This window comes from Danio rerio, chromosome 10 (assembly GCF_049306965.1).
Source record: "Danio rerio strain Tuebingen ecotype United States chromosome 10, GRCz12tu, whole genome shotgun sequence".
Lineage (NCBI taxonomy): Eukaryota > Metazoa > Chordata > Actinopteri > Cypriniformes > Danionidae > Danio > Danio rerio.
In genome coordinates this window covers 11570001-11582495 of record NC_133185.1, presented here as the reverse complement: position 1 = coordinate 11582495, position 12495 = coordinate 11570001, and the positions used below count along the sequence as shown (strand labels likewise).

Sequence of the window (12495 nt, the reverse complement as noted above, 5' to 3'; positions counted from 1 at the left end):
TAAGATAAAATTTTCAAAAATAACAAAAATCTGCAAAAAATATATACAATTTTATTGACCATGTTGGTCCCACTTTATAGTCACTTATACCTGTGAACTTACATGGTAACTAGATGTGTAAGTAGTATGTAACTACAGTGTATGTACACACTGGAACATAGTATTTACGTGTATAATACTGGTGTAACTACACACATGTAACAGCCCACTGAATAGTATGTGTAAGTTCAAATGTGTAACAGGACATTGGTAAAAACACTAAGAAAGTACACATCTGTTACAAGAATTATGTAAGTGCATTGCGTAACAACAATATGAACGTGCAGGTTTTCCCACTCCCACACCTGTTTGCATACCATGTTCTTGTGAGCAATGTACTGTATGGCTGAATTAATGCTGCATTAGAAGGTTTCACCTTGTGATACCAGTGTACATACATGGTAACTCTACAGGAATTCTCCACTCAATATAAAGTGTAAAAAAAAGTCACAAATTACTGTGTAATATATAAAACATAATCCTCTGTGCAACTGGTTAACAACAGTGTACTTGCATGGAAAGTGTTCAGGAACTGTAAATACTGTGTGTAAATAAAGTGTAACTTTTTTATTTTTTTAAAGTGTCCTTCCAAAATGGTCACAAACTACTGTATATTATAAATCCTAACCCAACACAATATTAACAGTGTACTGACATAGTTACTTCTCAGCAGTGGTGGAAAGAGTACTGAAAAAGCATACTTAAGTAAAAGTACCATTACTTGCCTAAAAATGTAGTGTGAGTTGAGTAAAAGTACCTGTTGTAAATATTACTCAAAGTAGGAGTAAAAAGTAGCCCCTTTAAAAGTACTCCTGATTAGCGAGTAGTGAGTATTACGCTGTTAAAAGTTGATGCATTTACATGTAATTTGTGGATGTGTGTAAACGTAACATTCTGTAGTGCATTTAGCTATTGCCCAACAGGCACACAATGTCATAAGATGTTAATATTAGGTTAGATTTAGTTTGTGATGTCAGGTGACCAAAATTCAATGTCTAACCAGCGTCTAAGGACAAAATTATTTTGATGTCCAATAATGACATCAAATGACATTGATATTTGGTTGATTTTAGGTTGTTAGAAAGTGACCAAAATCCAATGTTAAGCCAACATCTTAAACCAATATCTTATTGACTTCAAATAATTACATTTAATCATCAGTTATGGCAACCAAAATTCAACGTCAGATAGATGTCATAGTGGTAACGTTGAGACATTGACATCGGGCTGACGTTGAGTTCTGATGTAAACCCGATTTTCATTTCCTCTGGAGTTACCATGTAAGTACACTGTTATCACAAGATGAAACCCAATGCTGCATTTGTTCTGCTATACAATGTTCACAAGAACATGGTATGCAAACAGGTGTGGGAGTGGGAAAACACCTGCAAGTACATATTGTTGTTACGCAATGCACTTACATAATTCTTGTTACAGATGTGTACTTAGTGTTGTTACCAATGTCCTGTTACACATAAATTTGAACTTACACATACTTTTCAGTGGGTTGTTACATGTGTGTAGTTACACCAGTATTACCCAGGTAAATACTATGTACCAGTTTGTACATACACTGTAGTTATATACTACTTACACATCTAGTTACCATGTAAGTTCACAGATATAAGCGAGTCTTAATATAAAATGTGACCTGTATGGTCATGTGCAAGAAATAATGTTCCATGATTACCAGATTCTAAACTATGTAGTGCTAAAAACCGAGGTACTACCTAGCCAAAGACAAGGAAAAAAGACAGAGCTAATGTTATACAAGGCTTGGGTAATCATCAACAAGCAAAACTACTGCATTTTGACAGCGAACTAAACCTGAACTTATGGCAGGCTATGTGAACTTGCATAGAGGTAAAGTTGGTTTTAAATTTGGACATTTAGACTTTCTCCTTAATAATATAATTCCATAAAAAAATATTATTTGCAAACTCTAAATAGCAAAATCATATTAGCAGCCAATGACTATCAAAGTACAACATTGTTCACAGTCAAATAAACAGTGTTAATGTTGTTTTCAAGTCACACTTGCAGGTTATTTCAGACCGAGTATTCAAAGTGCCATGTTAAACAATATAGGGAGTGTGTCACAAGTTGTTACTGAATGAATGTGTGAATATAAAACCAACTTTACCTTACTAACTTACACTTTAACGTTTCATTCTTAGCAGTGTCCGCAGTTTAATTTACCATGTTTAACTGTTTTTGCTGAAATCATTGCTGCAATCAAAAATGAGTAATGTGTATGATTCAGCATAGCATGAACTGAAATAACATGAGAACTGCAGAGTCCAGCATTTCTAATTAGGTGGGCACTTTACTCAGCCCCCTTTTAGTCAAAGACGTCTGCAGATGGCATTAATAGCAGAGTGGTGTACAGTAAATGTAAAGTTTTCCATTTTTGGACTTTCGAATTTGGCATCCTACTGCACAGCACGACATGTTTACTATTGCCACCAGTTTTTTTGCAATCGGGAACCCATGTGTCGACATGTGTCACGTAGGTTGGTAATTCGTCTATACAATTTATTAAAGACAAAACAAGTTGTTATATACATTGTTATACATGGAAAAAGGTGAATTCCCAAGTTGTAAAGTATAGTACTTTTGTATAGTAATTGTTTTAGCAATCAAGTAAATCTCATGCTAAAGCTAAATAGCTAAATCCCCTTTTCATTATTATTATTATTATTTTTATTATTATTATTTAGAATTTCCTAATATATTCTTAAAAAGTCTTTGCATTCATGTTATGTTGTATTTTTTTTTTTTTTTCCCAGCTGGCTCGTGCTGAAGGTCGTGTCATCCTTACTGCAGGCCAGCCCTACCAATCAGTAAGTGTGTTTGAAACGTTGAGACTCCTGCTAGCTCTGTGAGCTTTCTTGCAGACTACTGCCTACATAGGTTGTGTGCCTATTATGCTTTAAAATATGAAATTGTGTATGTGTAAATTGTATATTAAATTGTGTTTCTGTGTGTAAAGTTACGCTCACAGGTTGGAGAGGGCCGCTGCCTGACTCTGGACTGTTCAGAAAAGGCACGAGACCAGGCTGTGCGTGTTCTCCAACATTTTCACGTACACCTTACTCCAGCAGACATATTCAGCCGTTGCCAGGTCAGTTGTGAAAGTCTGTCTCAAAAACCTACCTTTTTAAAAGGAATGGTAACCTTGTATCTATTATTAGAAGGGAAAAACATTCTTTAATACTCTTAATCAAGTCATATCCAATAAAAAAATTGTGCTGACATTACATGGAAACACCTTTTAGATAAGTTGAATAGACTTTGACACAAGGTTTGTTATTAAAGATCTTACAGAATTTATGACACAGAATGCTGGTTGGTTATTTCCTGTATGGCTGTCGTTCCTTTGTGACTTTGTATAGTGAGATATCTGAATATATCGACAGAAGTTTCTCCATCTGTGTTGAATGTGCAGACATAAGAGCTGTGAGAGCGGAAGGAAGCCTGAGGAGATAGAGGGCTTATGTGGTGACACTTCTCCTGTGAATCACTGGCTTTAGATGCCATTGACGTTTTCTCTAGAATAGGCGCAGGCAGAATTTTTCTTAGGCATTTCCTCACACACATGATGATCAGAATTAAGACAATGGATATGGATAAGGAAATGAACAATTACCGGAGGGATAAGAAGAAACAGGAGACAAACAGAATGGTTAAGACCAAAAGGTGTATATGGTTATCATTAGAAATGGTTGCTAGTGTCGTTGATGGGTGACTGATTGGTCATTTTTGATGGTTGCTGGATAAATTCTTGCTAGATCAAGTGGAAAAGGCTTTTATGCTGATGATGAATTTCTTGAAAACATTGCTTCACATCAGTGTCTAGAAATCCCATGACTTGCAGTGTCCCTCAGGGCTCTATCCTTGGGCCATCTGTCCTTGCGGTTAAACCTGTTTTTCTTCCTGAAAAAAAAAGCAGAATTATGTTAATCAGAGCGTTCAATAGTTATAGTATAATTTTATCTAGGCCTTTCTTAATGGTTGCCTGCTAATTACTTTGTATTAAGATATAAGTCATGCTTAATGCACATGATTAATAATATGATGAAATGTAATAATTGACTTTGTTAGAAGTATGAGCAGTAGTGATGTAAAGTGAGATTTTTGTAATTATCAAAACGTAATATTGATAAAATGATCAATTGGAAGGGCTAATGAGGAAGGAGCTTATGTGAAGAGAGGGAGAACACTGCAAGAGAGGACAGGCAGAAAGATGTAGAGAGATAATATTGAGAAAAACAAAGGGAGGGACAGACTAGGGTGTGTGACAAAGAGAGAGATGGAGGTAGATATGAGCCTGACTCATTCCTGCTGTAATAGCTGATCTCCACTAGAGCTGCACCTTCGGCTCCACTGCAGGCTTACAGTTGTGGTTGCTCTTCAAGGTTGCCTTGATTTAATCAACTTCATACCAGTTTAAAACAAAAAAATAATAATAATAATTTTTGTAGCAAACTAGTAAATTTGACTATTGTAGTCTTCATTGTCACATGATCCATCATAAATCATTCTAATATTATGATCTGGTACTTAAGAGTTTCTTTTTGTCAATATTGAAAACACCTTTCTGCTGTTTTGTGTTTTTGTGGAAACGTTATACAAGATTCTTTGAATGTTCAAAAGATATACAGTAGTTGTTTCAAAATGCATTATTTATAATTTTATACATATATTTGGTTCTACTTTATATTAAGTGGCCTTAACTAATATGTACATACATTAGAATGAATAATTTGTTACTATGTACTGTTTTTACATGTAAATACATCTGTAATTAATTCTGTTATTACATCTATAATTACACTGTTGACAATCCATTACACCTTAACCCACACTTAAACCTTCCCATTCCACCATACCTGTCCCTAATCTTACACATATCCAACCTCAATACGCAAAAAAAAAAAAAAAAAAAAGTACATTGTATTTAAATTTCAATGTAACTACATAGTTGTTACCGGCAAGTACAATTAACATAAAGTGGGACCATAAATTTACTAACTTTTGATACATTTATTGAGCATTTTATGAATATAGTAAAAAAAAAAAAGCCAATTGAATATCTTTGCAGTTTTTTAATTTTGTATATTTTTCTTTATTTCAGCCAAAATAAAATAAATATCATTCTTGAAAATAAAAGCATAACAATAACAAAAAAAAAAAATATATATATATATATAAATATAAATATATATAAATATATATATATATATATAAAGTTAAAGTCTGAATTACTAGCCCCCCTTTTGATTTTTCTTTTTTAAAAATTGTTTAACAGAGCAAGGAAATTTTCACAGTATATCTGATTAATATTTTTTCTTCTAGAGAAAGTCTTATTTGTTTTAATTCAGCTAGAATAAAAGAATTTCTTAATTAAAATAAAACATTTCAAGGTCAAAATTATTAGCCTCTTTAAGCTATTTTTTTCCAATAGTCTACAGAACAAACCATCGTTATACGATAACTTACCTTATTACTCTAACCTGCCTAGTTAACCTAATTAACCTAGTTAAGCCTTTAAATGTCTCTTTAAGCTGTATTGAAGCTTAAAATTATTTACTGTCATCATGGCAAAGATAAAATAAACCAGTTATTAGAAATGAATAAATATATATATGTGTGTGTGTGTGTGTGTGTGTGTGTGTGTGTGTGTGTGTGTGTGTGTGTGTGTGTGTGTGTGTGTGTGTGTGTGTGTGTGTGTGTGTGTGTGTGTGTGTGTGTGTGTGTGTTTGTGTGTGTGTGTGTGTGTGTGTTTGTGTGTGTGTGTGTGTGTGTGTGTGTGTGTGTGTGTGTGTGCGCAAAGCATTCTAAAAATTCTTTGCTTTGTTAAACATCACTTGGGAAATACTTGAATAACTGTATGTAGTAATTAATGTATTTTATGCTTCAGTTAAGGAAAAAATCATCAAAAGTAGTTAAAAAAGCTAAATTAGTTTATTCTTAGTCTTTTGAAGCAAAATGGTAGACAAATGTAACAATTTCTGAAGAATATCATGCAAAAGAAAATGTGTGAATGACAGTTGAGTGAAGGATTTAATTTATTCATTAATTTATTTAATAAGGATTGAAAGCTATTTCTAATAAATAAATTTAGCTGTCAATTTTACATAAAGTTATCAAATAGTTAAAATATAGCACAAACAGACTACTAGTACAATTTCTACTAATATGGTGCTTGCCACTTGTGGATTTTTTTTTTTACCTCAACATTGTTTATCCCAATGCACAATTACTGTAAAGGAAAAAAATCAGCATAAAGAAATAGTCATATGGGTTTGGACCAGCATCAGGATGAGTAAATGATGACAGAAGTTTAATTCTCATTGAACTATTTCTCTAATAATACTTAGTATGGCCTGCTATTGTTTATGTCTGAAAGATTAACTTGTTGATGCGACAACCTGAAACGTTTGTGACTGCGCAATTCTGCATGCATCATTTGACACACACCTCATAACAGTCACAAAAGTTTCTACCACACCAAGTTCACACCTAAAACAGCTAAAATCCAGACGCAGGTCCTCCTGAGATCCACATGGGTGGTGGTTTGCCCAAATGTGTCAACTTTTTGTGGCCACCTACTTTTCCAGAGTGGGTGGCCAGATCTGTCACATTCCTGCATTTGGTTTCGTCCTGAACAAAATGTACTTAAAAGAAAACACAACTGTGGCATTTTGTTATGAATTAGAGATGCACTGCTCGACCGGCAAGAAATTGGATTCGGATTAAATGTTAAATTCATCTGTGAAAACCACTATGTAAAGCTAGAAGAAAATGGCTATGTGTGCATCTGTTGATTTTATCTTATGTGTGAATTATTCGGTTGTTGAAACAGAAACAGGATTTGGCGCCAGTGACAGACAGAGCAGGTCATTGTTTCTGATGCGTGAAAGACTGTCAGAAAATCCTAAATACTGAATTGAGGTTTTAGTAGGGTCCGAACTCAAAAGTCAAACATTTCCAGATCTAATTATTAGACCTTGTGTTGGGACTTTAGTATTGAGTATTTTGCATCTATTGAGTATTGTGTTCTACACTAGGCATGGGCCGGTATAAGATTCTAATGGTATGATATCCTTGTATAAAAACATCATGGTTTCACGGTATTGCGATTTACTGTTCTAAAATATGTTCTCGTTAAGTGTCTGGCTAGAAAACAGCTACTTTTTCCCCATTAAACTCAATATATTTTAATTTAAAAAACATTGAAAATATTTAGGATTTTGTTTAGGCCTGTCATGATACCAAATTTTTTTTTGTACAATATATTGCACCACAATGTATTGCGATAAATGATAGTATTGTCCAATTAACCCTTATGTACTGTTGGCAGTGTTTTTTTTTATTTTTTTTTTTATTTTTTTTTTTTTTTATTAACAAGAACCAGCATGTACAGTTACAGTTGTTTTGTTATACAATACAATCACTTTACATTTCTTAACAAGAATGAAATAAGTGAAAAAAACAAAGAAGAGAAAAAAAAAGAGAAAAAAAAAAACAGAGGAGAGGGTACATAATTATCAAATTACATACAAATATGTTTCGCACATTTTATAATTTTTGTTATTTACAAGAGTTAGTAATGCACTTTTTTTCACAGGAAATGCATATATACAAACATTTTATGTAAAAATGTTAAAGGAGGAGCATATATTAATTGTTTTAATTGCTTTTCTATTTTGAGACTTGGAAATCACTTTTATATACATTTGAATCTCTTTTTCTAACACCATGAAGAGAGGTTTGCTTTTGGAAAACTTGGATTTATGTATGTGAAATTTACATAATAATAAAATTAAATTTATAATAAAACCAGCATCTTTTAAAGAGCGATCCTTAACATAAAAACCCAAAATCACATGTTTATAAGTAATATTATATTATGAGCAATAAAAGCTTCAACATTGATCCAAAATAGTCGAGTATATTGGCAAGACCAAAATAAATGTGAAATAGTTTCCTTAAAGCTTTCGCAAAAACAGCATTCTAACTCAATATCAATTTTAAATTTTTGTAGAAATAATTTTGTGGGACAAACTCTATGAAGTAATTTAAATGATATTTCTTTAGCCTTATTTGTGATAAAAAAATTTTGAGGTAATGACCAAACTTGAGTCCAGTTTATATTATTAAAGATATTGTTCCAGTAAAAAATAACATACGGTATAGACATATTTTCTTTTAAGATTAAAGATCTAATTTTGTGATTATTAGGCTTAAATCCAGAGAAACAGATAAGCCCAACTGAGGTTTGTTCAGGTTTAGGAGGACAAACAGTAAGTGCTGATGTACATACACTGCCTTTATACAGCATATGTATACCAGTGGGTATTGCCCCGGTTAGAATAGTAAATTCCTGTAATGTAACAGGAATTTTGTATCGTGCCATAAATTCTGTAAATGTGAATAAATTTCCGGCATTATCAAATAATTGGTTAACTAATAATAGTCCATTGTTAAACCAGTTGTTAAAGAATAGTGACTTATTTCTATACATGATATTGGCATTATTCCAAATAAGAAAACTATGTGGGGAGAAGTTGTGTTTATAAATAAGCCTCCATGTTGTAAGCACTTGTTGATGAAATTTAGACAGTTTGATTGGGAGTTTTTCAATTTTGTAATTACACATTAAAAGAAATTCTAAACCACCCATATGAGAGAAAATGAAACGGGGGATAATATTCCAGATAGAAGAACTATTTATAAGAAATTGTCTTATCCAATTAATTTTAAAATTACCATTAAGTGAGTTAAAATCAATAAAATTTAAGCCGCCTTTGTCATAAGAATTCAGCATTACTGATTTTTTAATATAATGAATTTTGTTTTTCCAAAGAAATTTTGTCAACATTCCGTCAATTATTTTGTTTGTGTGCTTATCAACTGAAATAGACTGAGCTGTATATGACAATCTAGAAATACCTTCTGCTTTAGTGAGCAGAACTCTGCCTTTGATTGATAGAACTCTTTGTAGCCAATGGTTCATCATCTTTTTCGTTTTTTCAATAATTGGTAGAAAATTGGAAATACATCTACTTTTATCATCCTTAATTATTTTAATTCCCAAATATGTCACACTCTCTCTCACAGGGATGTTACAAATTAGAGATTCTGAACAATTACACACTGGTAATAATTCACATTTATTTATGTTAAGGCAGAGACCTGAGGCTTTAGAAAAGGGTTCAAGAATTTCTATTGCTGTAGCAATCTGTGAGGCATCCTTCAGAAACAAAACAGTATCATCCGCTAACTGGCTTATTACCACTTCAGTGTTTTCAATAAATATTCCTTTTAAGGAGCTTTCTCTAATATGTATATTTAGAAGTTCAGTAGCTATCAAAAACAGGTACGGGGATATTGGGCATCCCTGCCTAACTCCTCGTCTCAAAGAAAATCTAGGAGAGGTGCCGCTGCTGAGTCTAATAGAACTATTGCAATTAGTGTAAAGCATTTTAATAGATCTACAGAAGAAATTTCCAAATCCTACCCTACTAAGAGTTTTTAACAACAATTCATGTTCTAAAGAATCAAAAGCTTTATAAGAGTCAAGAAAAAGTATAAAGTTGTCATTAGAGAAGTAATGTGAATAATCTAGAATATCTAATACTAAACGTATGTTATTAAAAATGTGTCTTTTTTGCAAAAATCCAGATTGACATTCATCAATTAAATTGTTCAAAGTACATTTTACTCTTTTGGATAAAACTAATGCAATAATTTTATAATCATTGTTCAGCAAGGTAATTGGTCGCCAATTATCAATTAATAAGTGATCTTTATTTGGTTTTGGTATTAAAGTTATTAGTCCTTGACATAAGGTTGGAGGAAGGAAGGATCTATCTATGCTCTCATTAAAGACCTCAAGCAAAAAAGGAGTTAAAAGTTTCTCAAATGTTTTATAAAACTCAGCAGAGAGTCCGTCCGTTCCAGGAGACTTGTTGCTTTTCAGTGATTTAATGGCATCCGTAACTTCTTGTAAACTAAGAGGGGCTTCACATATATTGAACTCATCATCACTAATCTGTTTTATGTTATGTAGCGATTTAAAGAATTCTGTAGTAGATTGTTGACAAAATTTAGAAGAATACAAGTTACTGTAAAATTCAGAACAATAGTTTGCAACAATTTTTGCATTCTCCACAATATTACCATCAATCCTCAATTTCTCAATATAATTATATTTAGCTTGTTGCCTCTCAAGTCTAAAGAAATACGCAGAGCTCATTTCACCCTCTTCAAGCCATTTCCTTCGAGACCTTATAAAAGCTCCTTCTGCCTTTTGTTTGTAAAATTCTTCTAATTTAATCTTTTGTTCAGTAAGTTCTGCTTTTTTTAGATTCTGATAATTCTTCTATTGTTTTGGATGATAAAGTGGATATTTTTAAAATAATACTATCTTCTTCAGCTCTTCTCTTTTTTGCCAATTCACTACAGTATTTCCTAAAAAATTTTCCCGCTTCAAATTTGAGAAGTTCCCAATTATTACAATATTTTTTTTCAACTTTCGCTTTATTCCAGTAAGTCAAAATAATTTTTTCTATTCCAGTAATAACTTCCTTATGTTTAAGAACTGAATTATTTAACTTCCAGTAACCAGATTTTTGAGTTAAATTACTAAAGTTTCTAAAGGGAATCATAATCGAAATAGCTGCATGATCTGAGAACGGAGATGGTATTATGTCAGTAACAATGTTATCCAAGTCATTGGAAGTAAGCCAATAATCAATCCTAGATTGAGAAGATAAAGATTTGTTACTCCAAGTAAAGCATTCTTGTGTTGGATGAGATTTTCTCCATGGATCAAACAAGGAAAATTGTTCTATAAAAGCCATAATATAATCTGAATTAGGAATTCCAGTTTGATGAGGCCATCTATCTAAACTATTATCTAGGACAACATTGAAATCACCACCAAAGATTAGAGCAGAGTTAGGAAAAATGGTTAACATTTGAATCACCTGCTTGCCTAATCTATTGAAGAGAGCTTTATTTTCTTTTTGTAAGTTAAAACCATATACATTAACTATAATATAAGTTTCATTTAAAATCTCAGTGGCAAGTACAATGTAGTGCCCAGAAGCATCACAGATAGATCTTAAGATTTTTCCTTTAAATCTGTCCTTTAAAATACAAACCCCAGCAGATTTAGTAGTGCCATGGGAAAACCACAGATCTAGTCCCCACTGTGACCTCCAAAATTGTGCGTCTTCAGTAACAGAGTGGCATTCTTGTAGAAAACAAAAATCTGCATTAAAGCGCTTCAAGTATAAGAAAATAGCTTTCCTCTTAGTGATATTGCGTAACCCTCTACAGTTAAGAGAAACAATAGATAAAGACATAGAACAAGAGTGAATATGAAACAAATAAAAAAATAAAACAGACCCAGAAGATTCCTATATAAATATATAGCAAATCTTAAGCAAACGCAGCAAAAATATCCCAGGATGAGAACAGCAATCCCTTTTTAACACGTATATTGGTTACTAAAAATTTGTATGAGAGAAAAAAATTAACAGGAGTCTTAGTCTCTACCACTTCTTTAGCCAACATAAGCAAAAATAATGTATTTTCTTTTTTTTTATCTAAAGAGAGAAAAAAAATGTTTTGTTTCTTTTATAAAAGTATTACATTAATCAATATGACTGGAGTCTGAATCCCTTTCATGTTATTGTTTCAAGTAATGAAAAGAAAATGTCTCCCTTTAAAGTTGAAAGAAAAATAAGCAAATATCGCATCTTCTCTAAAAGTTCAAATCACCAAAAATGAATTTGAGTACCTGTTTCTTTTCAGTCTATAGACCAAAAATATGGAAGAAAAGTATCTCAAATTTAAATCCAGAGAGAGACGGGAAAGGCGTAAATTAAAAAATATTTAAACAGGTCTTATGTTCCAGTTTTTACAAAAATTAAAAGGAGAGTACTTTTGTACTGAAAGGGGGTATTAGCATGCTTTTTTTCAGTTGCAGTTGCCACTTTTTCCTTTGTAATTTAGGATGAGGGCGAGATCTCAACGCCATCCACAAAGGCACGTCCACCGACAAAGAAAGCCTTTTTGTTTTCCTTACGAGCTTTTTCGACAGCGGGCCATAATTTCAGTCTTCGTTCTCTGTCAGCAGGGGACAGGTCCTCGGAGATCCTTAGCTTATTATCCTTTAGAAAGTCTGCATCTTTGGCGGCGCGCCAGACAGCATCCCTAAAAAAGCGTGAAGTAAATTGAAATATAATACCTCGAGGAGTGCTGCTTCCAGGTTTGTTACGGCCAAGACGGTGTGCGACGTCTACGACATCAGACAGCTTCTCTTTAAATTGCGGCAGGAGACGCTGACATACTTTAATGACCTCGAGACGAACATCTTCTCCGCTTCTTTCTTGAATCCCTTGAATCCTCAGATTCCACCTTCGGGAATAGCCTTCTAGC

At 32.8% G+C, this 12495-nt stretch overlaps 1 protein-coding gene across 5 annotated transcripts in view; it reads left to right on the top strand.

The window, feature by feature from the left end:
* The window catches only part of exd3 (exonuclease 3'-5' domain containing 3), a 104777-nt gene that overhangs the window by 44446 nt on the left and 47836 nt on the right, over positions 1-12495 (top strand). For all 5 annotated transcript variants that reach the window (XR_012386155.1, XR_012386153.1, XR_012386154.1 and 2 more), the window contains exons 17-18: positions 2829-2882; positions 3032-3163. Coding sequence is in view for 2 of the 5 variants with exons in the window: in XM_003199307.7 (XP_003199355.3) it covers positions 2829-2882; positions 3032-3163 (186 nt within the window). In the remaining 3 variants the exon portion in view is untranslated. The remainder of the gene's footprint in view (positions 1-2828; positions 2883-3031; positions 3164-12495) is intronic.